Genomic DNA, 17,171 nt, shown 5'->3' with positions numbered 1-17,171 from the left:
TGTGGAGATTTTCCCACAAGTCCCCCCACCCCAAAAAAAAAAAAAAAGCCTCACAGTGATATGTGTATGGCTAATTGGACATACAGATGCTGCTTCTTGTCCTCTGACTTTTGTCAAGGGTACTTCCAGCCATGCCAGGTCTGGGCAGCTTTGAGCTAAAGTCACGAAAGATAGCCCCATCCCAGCCTGCTTCCTTCTAGAAAGCTGGGCACAGAAGCCAGATCTGAACTCTGGCTGCAATTCCCTTCTCCCTTGAAGGAAGTCCTGGGAGTCAAAATTCCCTAGACACACACTTCCCCACAGATGTGGACTGAGGTGCCACCTCCCTAGTTCTTCTTTCTTTATGGGGGATTTCATAGAGTGGTAGGATCAGGTCGGCTGCAGGCAAAGATAAGTATGTGCGGATGTATTCAGAGGTGAGAATGTGGGTGTGTGAATTCTCACCAGTCTGGCACAGAGGCAGGAGGAACAATAAATGGAGAGGGAAACCAAGCACAATCAATGCCAAAATCAATCCAACCCCAGCTTGACAAACACGTTTACTGAGTGCTAACTGTGTGCTCTGGCTCCTTGGAGCAGAAGTGCATGATCAAGTGTCTGGGGTATCAGCCCTGCACAATGGAAGCAGTCTTATCATGTATTTTTATAAAGGCTTTCCAGATACTGTGGAGATTGAAGGAGGATGACTCAACTCAGCTTTGGGCTCCAAGAGCTTTGATGGGAGATTTGTACTTTCCAGACAGAAGGCTGGAATTATCTGGGATAATCTAGTCCTAGATAAACCGGGTGGGGAATCAAAACTACCTGGGGAATTTGTCAAAGATACAGATTCCTTGCCTATCTTCCCAACCTGCTCTGTGGTAGTTCTAAATAGGTCTTAGGTGAGACCCAGTACTTTTGAAAAGCACCCCTGGTGATTTTAATCATCATACAAATCTGAGAATTACAAGAGTAGTTTCAATCATGTATTTAATAGTAATAACAATAATAAGGCAAAACCAAACTCACTGCCATCAACTTGATTCCAACTCACAGCGACTCCCATTGGGTTTCTGAAGCTGTAAATCTTTACGGAAGTAGATAGTCCCATCTTCCTTCCACAAAGTGGCTGGTGGGTTTGAACTGCTGACCTTCTGGTTAGCAGACAAATGCCTTATCCATTGTACCACCAGAGCAATAATAGTAATACTAATACTAATAAGAGGAAACACCTGCATAGCAATACCATGTGCCAAGCACTATTCTAAGTGCTTCACATGTATTAGTCCCGAAACAACCCTATGATGTTGGTACTATTACTATCCATATTTTATAAAGGAAGGAAATGAGACAAAAAGAGGTTAAGTAACTTGCCCAAAGAGCTCTGATGGTGCAATACCTAAGGCATTTGACTGCCAACCTAACCCACCAGTCACTCCGTGGGTAATCTACTTCCGTAAAGATTTACTGCCTTGAAAACCCATTGGGGGTTGTTATGAGTTGGAATCAACTTGATGGCAGTGGGTTTGGTTTTTTTTTACCTTGCCCAAAGGTTTGGAATTCAGATATAGCAATCCATTCTAAAGCCTTAACCACTATACTACAATGCCTTAGTAGTTGAAGAAGCTGAGGCCCAGAAAGGATCAGTGACATGCCCAAGGCCACATAGGCCATAACTTGCAGAGTCATGGCCAGAACTCAGGTCTCCAAACTCCCAGCCCACATGTCTCTCGGCTGCTCCAGGCTGACTTATGTCTCAGAGACAAGCATTACAGTGGTGGCTAGAAGTGACAACCCACCCTGACCCTAACATCACCATTTTTTTCTCTTCCAGGTGGTATCCACCTGACGCCAAAGGACCCCCGATGGGTGGGTGCCTGGTGGCTGAGTTTCCTCACCTCTGCTGGCATAGTGGCCCTGGCTTCCATTCCCTACTTCTTCTTCCCCAGGGAGATGCCGAAGGAGAAGCAGGAGCTTCGCTTCAGTTCAAGAATCTTGTCAATTATAACTTCGTCTGTAAGCAAAGTAAGCCCCCATCCCCCATGCCTTCACTCAACCTGGGCTCCAGCCCCCACCCTCTTGTCCTCCTTTGTAACCATAAATTTTATCCCTTCTGGGCACTGCATTTTACTGCTTACCAAACTCATTGATGCCTGGGATCCAACCACTGCATTTTCCTAACAGTTCTGCAAGGTGAGCATTACTTAGCCCTTTTGCAGTGAAGAAATTAAGGGCCAGAGAGTGGAAGTGACTTACCTAAGATCAGAGAGCCAGCAAAGGACAGAGCTGACATGAGAACCCAAGCCTATCCAAGTCCATGTCCTTTACTCTAAACACTGCACTTACTTCTCCTCTGCCGACCACTTAAAGCTTTTTATCGTAAATTCTGAAAGTGCTATGGGGATGTTAAGAATTAGATAGGAGGGTCTAGGAGGCTTCCCTGAAGAGGAAGGATTTGAGCTGCACTTTGAAGGATGTGTAGAAACTTGGAAAGGAGGAGGGGTGTTCTAGGCTTGAAAACAGCAGGGCAAAGGATTTCCTATGGAAATGAACCAGGCCTTTCTGGGGACATTGAAGGGACCAAGCATGTACTGAATGTCTTTCTGGGTCAGGGCTCAGGCTGATACTGACCATGTAAAGATCATACATTTTCTCTATACTCAATAGGGCTCAGTCTAATGAGGACATAGATTTGAGGGCAAGTAACAACCACCTGGTATGTTGCTTTCAGGATATCTCATTGAATCCCCCCATCACCTTTTGGGATAGGTGGTCCTCTCCTCAGAAGAGGACCTGAGGATCAGCCAGGTGAAGAGATTTACTTAAGATCACAAGGATAGGAGAGGAGAGGACATGTGAGTAATTGAGCAGGATAAATGGTTCCAGGCCTGCAGCCTACAGGTTTTCCAGGGATTCACAAAAACATAAAGGCCTAAAAAATAATAAATTGACTCCAAAATACAAAAAAAGATGACAAAATTCTTTTAAAAGTTGAATTATATTTCATTGACATTAATTTTATTAATTTTCAGTTAATAGTCATATCCATTTCATTATAAGTTGAAAATTTGCAGATTACATTTTCTCTTTTCCCAAGTATGGATGGTGATTAGTGAGAAATCATGGATAATCATAAATTGAGCAAGTTACTTGTTGCCAAGCAATTGCAATCTCAAAGGGATAATTTATAAAAATCCTGTCAAATATTTTGCAGCAAGAAGATTTCAACTTATTGTGGCAGGTTGGTGCATTCGAATATGTTTGGTGCCCAGTAGGATAGGGCTTTTTTTCTTAGAGGAAGAGAGTTTGGGCCTAGAAAGGGCTAAATTAGCTCTCTAGAAAAGCTGGCATTTGAGTCCAAGCCTGACTCCCAGACCCATACTGCCCTTCTGAACCAAACCTCCCTACTAGGGAGGAGGATGTGTACGAGGGGAGGGAGATCAAAGGAAAATAATGTTAGAACAGCCAGCAGAGACTGGAACAGAAAAGGCCTCCACTGCCAGGTTAAAGAGCAATGGATAGCCCTGGAAGGAAGGTAAGTAGTGGAGTCCCATGGCTCAATCACTGGGTACTAGAGAGAGGATAGATTATGCAGAACAAGAGGAGTATGTGGAGACAAGCTGACAACAGGGCCACCAATGAAGCAGCCTTTATGATGGTCAAGTAGGAGCTATCAGTGGCTGAGCCATTGAGGGATGGGAATGAATCCAGGAGACACCCTAAGAGGTAGGCTCTATGGACTTGGATGTTGCTCTTTTAGGGGCTATCCCAAAGACAGTGAAGGGTTAAGCTGATGCTGTGATTGAGTGCAGCAGGCACTGGAGAGTGGCCAGTTTCAGGAGAAGAAGGCTTGAGTTTGGAACCACAGATGGTCCTTACTGGTTCTGTCTAGCTCAGGCCAAAATTTGGATGAGATGGAATTCCTGGAACTTGGTGAAGTGTTCTTGGAAATGGGGTGATCATAGAGGAAGAGGAAAGGCTGGTAATTACTCATATTCTCCAAGTTGGGCCCTAAACTTGAGCAGAGAAGAACAGCCAGTTAGGCAATAGAGTGATCTTGACCCTTGAATAGGTATAAGAAGCAAAACTGGGGGTGGGAGACTTGTCTATGCTGGGTTCGGTCAAATGTCAGCTGTGTGACCTTGTGCAAGTCACTTCCTCATTCTGTTTTGTCACGTAAGATGCTGAAGTTAGATTCATGGAGTAATACTCTCTGGGTCTCAGATTCTGAGAATACATGGTTCCTTGAGTTGAAGCTGCTATGATTTGGAGATTCTGGTTTTAAGAGCTATGCCTCCATGATGCCTTGAAACCCTGGCTCCCCGGCTGTGAACCTGTCTGGCTGTCTGGATTCATTCTGTCAGCACATTGGGGATGGGGAGTCGGGAAGGAAGGGGGTGAGAGGTTCTTAAAAAAGAACTGAAGGCTAAGAACATGATGATCTGCTTCCAGCAGCTCTCAGGCAATAAATATTGATGTGGGAGGAATTGTTCTTCCATCTCCTTAAGGCTGCCCAGGCCAGGGCTGGTTTCAGTAACACTAGCTGGCCTGGCCCACTCAGGCCACCAATGGAGAGGTGGATGGACCAGGAGGAATGACTAAATTAGGCAGAAAGTCCGGGTCTCTAGGCCTGGGACAGATATCTTTTACAGGGAAAGGGAATGCGCAGGAGGGAAAAATGAAGAAGGGGCTATTTCTGAAACTTCTTCAAGTATACCCTCCAAGGCTCTGGGCTCAGGAGCCTCCGAAAACTCCTAGAATTATATGCAGTTTTTATAGTTACCCAGGAGAGATCTCTGGCCTCTATCTTCTAATCTGCACAGTGGGCAGTCAATTCAACAAGATCTTCTAACTGTGACAGGGTCAATGGTATCTCCCCTAAATGGCTCTCTGTCTCTGGAGTATCACATGAGCATTTCCATAGGAGAACAGAGGGGTGGATCCCACAGCCCATACCTCAAGAGGGGCTTAGGTAGTGAAGGAAGGTTGGGATATCTGTGTAAAGATGGGGCATGACCAGCTCAGATTTCTCCCATGGCCATGACCATGTTCTCTGCTGTCCCCACAGGAAAGAATATGAGACAGGTGTAGGGGAGGTCATAGCAGGGGATGCAAGGGAGCAGGAACTCTGCTTTCCTGTCTGGCTCTGTCTCTATCTGTGACCACAGAGATCTATTGGTCACTCCAACAGACACTCTCCTAGGAGTGATGGAGTGCAAGTCCACTGGATCTTTCTCTAAGCCTCATCTTCCCTCTGTACAAACAGTCGCTAAGTCCCTGTCAGGCCCCAGGACTCCTGGCAGACAGCTCTGCAGAGCCCTTGGGGTAAAGATGGTCTCCTGCGAGCTCCCTGGAAGGTAGTGGGGACCTCAATCAGCCAGCAGCAGAATGTCCTCTGTGGTCCTGTGGTTCTTCCGAGTACCTGCCATTGGAGCTGGGCTAAGGGCTAAGAGAGGCCCAGACAGCTATGTCCCAGCAGGCAGGCCTCTTTTACTGAGAACTCCTGTCCCTGCTCAGCATCTGAGCACCACTGGACTCTGTGACCTTCCCTCTGGCTCATCTTTTCCAGGATTCTATGTTTCTCTTATTTTCAGAATAGCTCTGAGTGTCTATGATGCTTAGATTATACGGTTTTGAAGCTCTGTGATTCTAATAGTCAGAGATTCTCAAGTATTTAATGTTCTATTACTCTAAAATTCTATGCCTCAAATGGTCTTAACTCCCAAAATTGATTATTCTAAATGGCTATGATTTTGTCCTAAGAGTCTATGGTCTATGACATCCATTAGACAATCCAGTCGTTAACCTTGATGTACTTCTCCGAGAGAATGTCAGGGATGAGAAAAAGAGTAGGAGGTGTCCTTAAAATCCAGGACCTGGGGCTGATTCATTAGGATCTGCCCATTTGGCAGGCCTGCCCATTCCCCTGAGACTTTGTGTTCCTTTTGCAGCTTCTGTATGTCCTGAGGTGATATAAACCTTCTTTCCCCCGGTGCCTTTTCCTTGAAGGCACTTTCTGTAGACTTCGCTCATCCCCTCTACTGTTTTCCTCATCCCCAGTAATTCAGGGCTTGTGACTCCATCCTCACCCCACCTCATTTCTTTAAGGCAGAGGGGCCTGAGTGATCATCCAGATCAACCCCCGCTACATTTTGTCGATGGATGGATTGGGGACTCATGAGGGTCAAGGATGTGTCCAGAGCTCAGCTAGCACTACTGGCCCCTGCACCCATCTGTACAAGGCCAAGTTCTAGCCCCAAAGGGCTGAGGAGATGCTCCCTATCCTGACCTGGTGCAGATCAGAGCTTCCTCAAACATTGGGGCTAGAAGGCATTGTGGTGACATGCTCAAATGGTTTTCAAACTGTATCCCACAGAACCCCAAGGGTACCACCATAGGGAGAATGAAGGTGGGTATCTCATTAGCAGAGATAAGCATCTTCCACTCCCCTACACACATACACACACTCCAATCAGAGCAGTTCTACTTTCATGTGTTTTATATGCCAGTCTTTTGAATGAGATTTCAATTGGGAAAAGGGTTTTGTTGCTAAAATCCAGTTTCAAAACCACTGATCTCCCCATGGAGACTGAGGCTAAAGAAGAGAAGTGACAGGTAGGTTACTGTTCTACCCCAAGAGGCAACATGTGAGAAATTCCTTGACGTCTGAAGCATCTCACAGTGGAAGGGAGGCCAACAGCTGTCAGTAGTTAAACATATGTGTGCCTGCACTGCACCAACTAGGTCTGCCTTCAGTCTCTACTATTTACTAATTCTGAAATGTGTACAGTGGGTATAGTCATGATATCGAAGTCTTGAGGTTACTGTGAGAATGAAATAGGTAAAGCAGTGAGGTAGGAATTTCAATGCCTGGCACACATAAGGGGGCTTTTTCTTAGCATCTTCTTCTGATCAGGTTAGCTCTTGGGAGGAAAAATACTGGAATTTTTTTTTCTTCTAATATTCTTCTTAAACACCTTTCTATATCCTACTTTTACTACAGTCCATAGAAGATTCGAGATAGCTCATACCAAAAACATGTTCAGTAATGGTAAAGTAGTGGGAATAAGGCTAACACGTATTGCTTGCTCTACTCTGAGTGTCATCTCTTTTAATTATCATGACCCACCAGTGATGTAGGTACAGTTATTACCCCCATTTTACAGCTGCAGAAATCAAATTTCCAGAGAAATGAAATGGTCAGAGAGATTAAATAACCTGGCCAAGGTCATGTGGCTATTAAATGGGGGAGCTGGGATTGAAACCCTGGGAGATCCACCCATTCCTAAACTGTGCTGAATAAATAAATAATTCGAGAATAAGGCACAGGAAAGGGGTGGGTTGGGTGGTGGGAGGAGCAAACAGTTCTGATATGAAAGAGAAGAATATAAACACTCTCTCTCATAGTGAGATGGGAGCTCTGGTGGCATAGTGCCTAAGGTATTTGACTGACGGAAGGCTGGAGGTTCAAACCCACTAGCCACTTTTCGGAAGGAAGGTTGGGCAATCTACTTCCGTAATGATACCACCTCAGAAATCCAAGGGGGGGTCATTATAAGTTGGATCCAACTTGACGGCAGTGAGTTTGGTTTGGTTTTTGGTCTCATAGTGAGATAGAAAGTATAGCAGGTAACCCCATCCTTGTGGCTGCTTCCTGTGGTGATATGTGATGGGATTAAGGGCTGGCAGAGGATTCCACAACATCTGCCTAGAGTCAACTCTAGTGACACAATGCTAGGACAGAGCCTTCTAGGAACTCAGCTTCCTCTGAGGATGGCTCCTGGATCCCTGGAAGTTCAGCAGACCGTGAAGCCTTCTGGGCACTGGACCACACACAGCATCCCATGGCCCTGCAGGCTTGCAGCAGTCAGCAGAGAGGCCCAAGAGGGGAAGTAAACACTAGCTCTCTCCACCCAAGCCTGCTGACCTGGGCAAACCACAGCCCAGATGGGTCGTGTTCCAAGCCCTGCTCTGAGCAGTGGCACCAAGTTTCCTGTTTCGGGAGCCCACTATTAGTCAGGAGTCCCCAAAACGGATGGAGGGAAAGAGGCAGGAACCTGTGGAGAGCACAGGGAGGATTAGGAGCTAGAGACAATCAGTGCTTCAACACCCACAGGATAAAGCCCAAATCCCTTAGCCAGGTCCTTGAAGCCTCCCAGGTCTGCCTCTAGCCAATCTCTTGGCTCTTGCTCCTGCCCTAGTGAGGCTCTTCACTGTAGCCAGTTGGTTCCCCACAGCCTCTCCATGACAGGCTTCTTCCTACCACTATACTGCTTCTAATAGCTTTTCCATTCCTTCTATCCAAACCCTTCAACCTGTGCTTCCCCCAGACCACCCTGGCCCTTGAAGTTCTATCCCTCCCTTCCTGTCTCCAAGCCTCCTGCTTTTTTCACAATCTGAGACAAGGGAGAGATGGGAGTGTGGAGGAGGTCTAGAGGTTCAAAAGTCTCCCCTGCATAATTCCCTGGTGACACTTCCCTTTTCTTGCCTCAGTTTCCCCTTCTGTAAAAGACATACAATAATAATCCCTATACAGACAACTATGGGGATTAAATGCCATAGTGGTTGTGAGAGTGCAGTGCAGACCATTTAGCGTTGTATATGTGGAAGCAGATGACATAGGTGGTTGTCTTTATTGTTCAGACAGAGAGAAAGAACCCCAGTCAAGGAACTCACAAGATTTTACCTGTCTCTAAGGGCATAGTGATACTGCCTCGGAAACCCAAGGAGGGGTCGCTATGAGTCAGGTTTGACTCGACGGCACATAACAACAACAACAACAACAACAAGGGCATGCCTGCCATCCTCTCCAAGAAAAGCTATTAGTCTCTCTCTAGCCCCTCCCACTTCCACTCATGGGGTAGCACTTCTCTCTTTCAGGGATCCGGGTCCCTCCCACCACACTGGGATGACCCTCTCAGGCCACTCTCCCATGGCTTGACCAGGACTGAGAAAGGAGCAAGGAGATTCACCAATTCCCTTAAGGCAGCACTATCCAATAGAAATATAAAATGAGCCACACATCTCATTCTAAATTTTCTTGTTGTTAGATTCTGACTCATGGTGATCACATGTATGCAGAGGAGAACTTCTCCACAGGGTTTTCAAAGGCTGATCACCAGATCTGTCTTCCAAGGCATCTCTGGTGGGTTTGAACTGCCCACCTTTTGGCTAGCAGTTGAGCCCTTAACTACTTGTGCCACCCAGGGACTTCCTTTAAATTTTCTAGTGGTTGCATTCAAAAGTAAAGTTAAATTAATAATATTTTTTGTTTAGCCCAATACATCCAAAATATTATCATTTCAACATAGAATGCATACAAAAATTAATAATGAGGTATTTTATGTTATTTTTTCCAAATGAAGTCCTTGGAATGTGATGTGTATTTTACACTTACAGCTAATCTCAATTCAGATCAACCACATCTCAAGTGCTGAATAGACATGTAAACTCACTGCCCTGGAGTCGGATCCAACTCATGGCAACCCCTCCTTGGATTTCTGAGGCGGTATCTCTACAGAAGTAGATTGCCCAATCTTTCTTCCAAGGAGTGGCTAATGGGTTTGAACTGCCAGCCTTCTGGTTAGCAGTCAAATGCCTTTAGGCACTATGCCACCAGAGCTCCCAGTAGACATGTGGCTGTTGGCTATCAGTGCAGCTGTTGTTGTTGTTATGTGCTGTGGAGTCTGCCCGACTCATAGCAACCCCTCCTTGGGTTGCCAAGGCAGTATCACTATGGAAGTAGATTGCCCAACCTTCCTTCTGAGGAGTGGCTGGTGGGTTTGAACCGCTGGCCTTCTGGTTAGCAGTCAAGTGCCTTAGGCACTATGCTACCAGAGCTCCTATCAGTGCAGCACTAAGGTATAAATGAATAATAGACCCAGGGTGCCCCAACCAAAGAAAGAAGCCTTCAAGTGGTGAGATTTCAGGCACCCAAGACCAATAGGTGGGCCTGGTCTTCAAATCACACAACAAAGGTGCCATCTATTTCTGCCACCAGGGCCTGTGGATTCACAGGATGCGGTGGATAAAGCAGTTTTCTACAGCATTCAAACAGGATTGAACTCAAATCTTAGTTCTGCCATTTTCTAGTTATATGATGTGAAACAAGATGCCTAAGGCACTTGACTGCTAACCAAAAGGCTGGTGGTTCAAACCCACCAGACATTCTTCGAAAGGAAGATTGGGCAATCTACTTTCATAGTGATACTGCCTTGGAAACCCAAGGAGGGGTCGCTATGAGTCAGGTCCGACTCGACAGCACATAACAACAACAACCACCTTGAAGTTTATTTCCTTACATGTAAAATAGTATACAGCTCCAGGATCATGCTTGTGTAGCCACCAGCCCATACCAGTCACCTAATATGTCCTAGAAGCTTAGTTTTGCTAGACTACCAGGATGCCCTGTGTGGACCCTTTACTACTCTCTGGACCATCAGCACGATGGCACCTCTTCTTGAGATTCTCATTTTCCTTCCAAGAGCCTGGCATTGGCTGTACCCACTGCCCCTGGAGCCATCTCTTACACTCATTCTTTTGAGAGGTGTTTATCAGCTACCCACTATGTGCCAGACCCTGTGCGAGGCACTATGGTTTCAGCAGAGAAAAAGATAAGCACAATTTGTTTTTGCAGAGCCCAGGGTTCATCAGGGGAAACAGATCCTGAACAAGGTTTGACTCAGACTTAAGTGGGTATAAAGCAGATACCAACAAAACAGCTCACTGTCATCTAGTCGATTCTGACTCATAGCAACCTCCATTGGGTTTCTGAGGCAGTAAAATTTTATGGAAGTAGATTGCCCAGTCTTGCTTCTGCGGAGTGACTGGTGGGCTTGAACCACCAACCTTCTGGTTAGCAGTCTGATGCCCTAGGCACTGTGCTACCAGAGCTCTTTATAAAACAGATACTTCTTAAAAATTAACTTCTACTCTGAATGCCCATCCTACCGGATCAACAAGAAAGTCAACCTCAGCCTTTTTCAAGGCTTCCCCCATCAAGATGCAGCAAAGGTCCTGAAGTTTTACATGGTACCCAGGCACAATGGAGACCTCACCTCTACCCAAGAAGCATCAACCCACACTGGTAACTATGGAGATGCCTGACTCTAGCCCAAGTGGTCCCTCTTAGCATGCCTGGAGTAGAGGGACATTGGCATGTCTCGGAACATGGCAGACCAAGGCCCAGATCCCTAGGTCAGCTGCAGCCTGCCTCTCTGAGGTCAACTGTTTCTTTGGGTCCTGTCTCATAGGTACATGGCTCCCTGCTGTTCTCAGACCCCAGTCTTTCCCCCTCCTCCTTGGAGTCTCCCTCTCACCTCACACGGCTCCCTAATACCCAGAATGATCTTCTCAATGGGCTCAGGCTTTAGAAACAAAAGTCCAGAAGGAACATCTTGCAGCTGATTACTGCTATCTACCCTGCCATGAACTCCCTGAGGATAGAAAACCTAGAGCCTGGTACCTGCTAAAATGAAAGGAGAGGAGAAAAGGAAAACCCCAAGAGAAACTGACACAGGCAAATAATTATTTAAATGAATTATCTTTCCGCCAACTTTGATTGAGAGAGGAAAGCAGGTGGAGAAGGCTTAGAACCTGGCCCTAGAATTTCCCCATGGTGGGTGGCAGGCATGGAGGTTCCAAAATGTGGAAAGTCCAGCATTTGTCTCATTTGGCTCCTTAAAGTATCAGACCAGAGGGTGCAGCTTGGGGGGACTTGCCAGAGAATCCCAAATGGGTTCTCCAGCCTTACCTGTCCTCCCCGTGGCACATAGCATCCCCAGCCAAGGGGGAGCTATTTTCTAATTGCACGCTCTACCAAAAACCATGCAATAGAGAAGATTCTGATTCACAGCAACCCTACAGGACAGAGTAGAGTTGCCCTAGAGGGTTTCCAAGGCTGTAATCTTTATGGAAGCAGACTGATACATCTTTCTCCTGAGGAGATTCAAATAACTGACTTTTCGGTTAGCAGCTGAGTGCTTAACCACTGCACCACCAGGGTTCCTGCACACTGTCAGTTATAAGGAACTCACTTCCTCCCAGGTCAGCCTTTCCCAAACTGCCCTTTACATAGGGCTTAAGTCTTTCTCCCTGGAACTTGTTGTTCCTGATTTTGATCTCGGCCTATATAGAAAAATGGAGTGAAACCAGACCCCATGTGATCACTTATGCAGATCATGCTGTGCAAGTAGCAACTTCTCCAAGACTTAGTTTTCTCATCTAGAAATGTGCACATAGTAGTACCTGCCTCAACACGTTTTTGTGTCGGAGACAATGCAGGTAGAATATCTTGTTTTCCTTCTTGCCTTCTACACAGGCTCTGAAGTCAAACTATCTGGGTTCATATCTTAACTGGACCACTTACTAGCTGTGTCACCTGAGGCAAGTTATTTCATTTCTCTTTGTCTCAGTTTTATCATCTGAAAAATAAGGATTCAAATGGCACTTACTTCAGAATGTTCTTGTGAGGTTTCAATGAGTTAATTAATTGAAATTCTTACAAAAGAGTCCAGCATATACTATGTGCTTAGTAAACATTTACCATTATTTATTGGACTTTCCTTCCTCCTTTTTGACAATCAGAAGGCTGTGACTGTGTCCCCCTAAGCCTTCTCTTGCCTAGGATTAAAGACTTCTCCTCCAGGGATTGTGCATAGGATACCCCAGCCAGGTGCAGGGACACCCTCTAGGTTGCCTGTGGCTTCCTCACAGTGTGGATCCCAGAGCTGAGCACTTCTGGTGTGGCCTTACTCATCCTAGGGAAGAAAGGGGACTGTTGTCTCTTGCATTCCCCAAGCCAGTTCCCCTCCTGTCATAGCATAGAATAGAACAGAATGAGCCTGTAGGCCCAAACCACCCCAATTTCTTGTCACCCCCTATTACTGGAGATTCCTGCTCATGGTGACTCTCAAGGTGATTACAGCCATGGGTGATGTAATAACTGAAGATGGAGGTGTGGTAATAGCCATGTTGGTGATGTGAGTGGTGGTAGTGATGAGAGAAAGTGACAGTGGTAAAGTGTCGGTAATGATGGTGATAGTGACACTGATGGTGGAATGGAATCGGTGACATTGATAGCAATGGTAACAGTGACATTAATAATGATATTGGTAATGGAGACATTGTTGGTGATGGTGGTGTGGTGATGGGACTGTTGAGTTGATGGTGGTGTTTTTATGATACTGTTATTTGTAGAGATGAGATTGGTGACACTGGTAGAGACAATAGTAGGGATAATGATGATATTAAAGTAGTGATATTGATGCTGATAATCATGATATTGGTGATTCTGAAGGTTCAGGTGATGATGATAATGATGGTATCAGTGTTAGTACTGCTGGTGGTAACCATGCCAGAGATGATGATAATGGTAATGAGAATATTGGCCACTGTGATATTCAAATTGTACTGATGGTGGTATTGATGATGTTGGTGATTTTAATGGGGGAGATATTTAAGGTGATGGGAATAGTGATAATGAATCTAGTGGTTATGGTGAAAATTTTCATGGTAATATGGTGATCATTATGATAATAATGGTGAAGACAATTGGCTGTGTAGACACGGGTGATGGTATGGCCAAATATGAAAAGAAAAGAAAAAAACCTCACTGCCATCAACTCGATTCCAACTCAGAATCACTCCCATTGGATTTCCAAGGTGGTAAATCTTTACGGAAGTAGATTACCCCATCTTCCTTCCACAGAGTGGCTGGTGGGTTTGAACTGCCAACCTTCTGGTTAGCAGTCAAATACCTTAGGCACTATACCACCAGAGTTCCTTATGGCCAAATCTAGCCACCGGAATTTCATTAATTCTTTCAAAAACATTTGTCAAGTGTCTATAGTGCCAAGAACAAATAGAGCAATGTTGGTGCCCATTGCTGCTGACAGGAGACAGAACTCTCAACCTCTTCCCTCCAAGAGCCCCTGCCCTAGCCCACAGCCATCTCTAAGCAGGGTCTCCAGCATCCAGCTGACAGCCCTTGGTTATGTATCCCTCCAGGGTGAGGGCTCCTCTTCTGAGCAGAGCCTTGGAGAATACCCAGAGAAGCAGAGTGATCTAACCAAGTTTACACCACACCTGACTGTGATCCAGTTCATCAAAGGTAAGTGAGCTCCAGTTCAGGCTATGGGGAGGCTGGATTAGAACGGCATTCGAGGCATAACAGAATCCAGACCCTTCTTGCCTTTCTTGATTCATCTTCCATGCCTACAGGATCCTCATTAGCACCTGCACATTCCTTATGAGTCTTTGCTCATACAATTCCTTCTGCCTGGAACATCATTTTCTGTTGCTGCCTATCAAAATCTTCCCTGTCCCTCTAAATTATGCTCAAGGACCACTCCTTCCTCCATCATTCCTGGCTCTCCAGTCAGCATGTCTGCTTCCCTCCCTCCTCTGAGTCCTCAAACCTTCAGAGCCTCTGTTTCAACTTAAATCTGTGCCATGCATTTGTCTGCAGTGAGCTCCTAGAGGTTAAGGTTTGGGCTGGCTCATCCGTGACCTCTGTTTTCATCCCACTCTCCACTGACCCTGCAAACAGGAGGCCCTCAGATAACATTTGCTGAATTGCCAGGTGGCAGCATTGGGCGGAGAGAGCTCTGTCTGGTCTGAAGGCCAAAAACCTGGGTTTTCATTCTGAGTCGCTGGTCATTCTGGAGCCTCCATTTCTCCATCTGTACAGTGAGAAGCCAACTCAATGAGCTAAGGTCCATGCGAAATCAATCAGTAACCAGAGTGTGTGTTGTGATGGGGTCATCTTTTCTAAAGATCTCAATTCTATGAACATTGATTTAGTGCCTGCTGTGCACAGGCTCTTGTAGAGCACTGAACAGCAAGTCAGAAGACCTGGATTTTAATTCTGCACCTAACACTGACCAATGTAAATCTTGCAGAAGTTACTCTCCTTCCCTAAGCTGAGTTTCCTCATCTGAAAGATAGTGGTAATGACAATGGCCATTGTGAGATTCAAATTGTACTGACAGTTTTGAGTAGTGATTGAGTCACCAATTCTTGTTCTATCTCTCTCAAAGACTGTTGTGAAAATCAAATGGGATGATGAATGAAAAGCCCTTTCTATATGATTAAAAAAAAAAAAAAACTGTACTTGTATAACAAAAAAAATGCTTCAATTACCACACCTACCCTACTGTCATTATTCTAACCATGTCCCAGCTGCCTATGATTTAAGAAGAGTGATAACCACAGGGTTCGCTCAATCCCTGAGGATTTTCACAACAGGAAGTAATTAGGCCCAATTCTTGAGAAGAACTTTCTGACATTTGATGTTGGGATACCAGTAATCTAGCCTCTGGTTCTAGCTTTTCAGGGAAAGGAAAGATCTGGCCTCCATGAGGTAGGCCTAGAGGCAGGGGCTTAGACTTTCTGACCTCAGGTACTCCACAGCTGCTGGAAGGGTACCATGGAAGAGCATATTAATAACTACTTGGCTCCTGCCCAAAGGGAGCTAGGGCTAGTCCCTGAAAGTGTATCCTAGAGTAGGTATCCTGCTCAGATTGTCTCTGGTGGTTTCAGTTTATACATTAGCCTGGGGAAATTGAGGCAGGGCTGGCCATAGGCCCTGTGGCCAGTCAGCTTACCAGCTTCTGGGTTTCTGGTAAGCTCCAGAGGAACCAGTATGACCCTGGGGCCTGACCTTGACCACCTAGGCAGAGGGGAGGCAGAGAGAGATAGAACCATGGTCCTTCAATTGGAGGACCCCTAGACTGTTGGGGAAGACAATGTCCCTGACCTAGGGTAGACTTTTGTCTGATTGTGGAGATTTAGTCCCTGATCTGAGGGAGGTCCTTGTCTGATGGAAGAATGGAGGGAGAATCTGCTTTGTCTTATGGAGTATACCTGGCCTTTATAATGGAGGAGGTCATTGGCTGATGGGGGAGACATAGTCCCCGAGCTGGAGGAGGACCTGGCTTGTCTGATGGAGGAGACTTTGTACTGAGCTAAGGGAGACTTCTGTCTAATGGAAAAAAACTATCTCTGAGCTGGAGGTGGCTCCTGGAGTTCCCCTTCAGGTATCTCTGTCTAAGTGAAAGGCATAGCCCCTGCCCTCCAGGAATTTTCCATCTGTTCTGGAGACAACTGCAGGTGCTGAGAAGAGATGAAGGATGAGTGCAAAGCACACTGCAGTGATTAGTACAGGAGACTGGCTGAAAGAGGGAGAGAATGAGCAAAATGGAGTTCTCTGGAGTCAGGCAACCAGAGAGGCATAGGACTAGGGGGTGGGAGATAGAAGGGGAATGGCCCCTGGACTAGGAGCTAGAACTAATGCAGGGGCAAATGCTGGTCCTGCCCTAGCCTCTGGATGACATTGGGCCAGTCCTCGCCCTTCTCTGGGCTCCAACTATAAATGAGGGCACCTGTACAACTTGAGCCAAGCCCAGATTAAAACTCCATTTCCCTCGCAGGGTATCAGATGTCCCGACCAGGGTAGCTTGTGGAGGCAAGGAGGCTGGAGTAGCTACATGGAGTGAGACCCAAGCATCACAGCTCCCTACTCCAAATGCTGACTGGATGCATCATGTATGTGGCAAGGCACTAGAGACTGGAGCCAGCCCTAGGAAATAAAGGATGGGGAATTCCACAGTCCCAACCTCTTCCTCCTGTCTGGTCTGTTTGTCTTTGTTTTCTGGCTCCTAAGGAAACATCTCCTGGCCCTGCTAAGGGGGCTGGGGATCCAGCTGGCTTGGCCATGCTCTGTGGACAGATAGACATAAATCTTCTCCTGTAAGAGAGGCCCTGGTCTTGCTGCTGCAGGAGCAGAAGGAATTCTCCTTCCCTCCTCCCTCCTTGCCAGAGGACCCCCTCATCTTTCCAGTGGCTTCCTCCTCTGATGCCTCTTCTTAGAAAGGCCTTTCCTCCTCTCCCCACATCTGGCGTCTAACATCAATCTTGCCTACTGCAGGCAGAAACACATCCCTCCCTCTCATTGCTAGTGGAAAGTCACATGTCAGACAGAAAGTATTCCCAGACATCAACTTGGGTGCTCCTACCAATGAACTCACTGGAATTCGAAAGGGAAGGGACTCACTTGATGCTGAGTACCCTTCACTTCAACAGACTTGCAGTGGGGGCAATCTGTGAATGATGCCCCGTTTTAGGAGCTAGCAGGGGGTTGGGAAGATCACCAATGCTAGAACAATCACTTCTGTTCCTGTCCTTTTCTGGGA

General features: G+C 46.2%; 1 protein-coding gene across 1 annotated transcript in view; it reads left to right on the top strand.

Moving 5' to 3' along the window:
* SLCO2B1 (solute carrier organic anion transporter family member 2B1) overlaps positions 1-17,171 on the top strand; it is a 39,536-nt gene that overhangs the window by 10,824 nt on the left and 11,541 nt on the right. Inside the window, exons 7-8 of the mRNA XM_007941032.1 lie at positions 1,814-2,004; positions 13,987-14,089. Of these exons, the coding sequence (XP_007939223.1) occupies positions 1,814-2,004; positions 13,987-14,089 (294 nt within the window). The remainder of the gene's footprint in view (positions 1-1,813; positions 2,005-13,986; positions 14,090-17,171) is intronic.

This window comes from Orycteropus afer, unplaced genomic scaffold (assembly GCF_000298275.1).
Source record: "Orycteropus afer afer isolate SDZICR_OR568_19922 unplaced genomic scaffold, OryAfe1.0 scaffold00074, whole genome shotgun sequence".
NCBI classification, from domain to species: domain Eukaryota; kingdom Metazoa; phylum Chordata; class Mammalia; order Tubulidentata; family Orycteropodidae; genus Orycteropus; species Orycteropus afer.
This window is presented reverse-complemented; position numbering and strand designations above follow the sequence as displayed.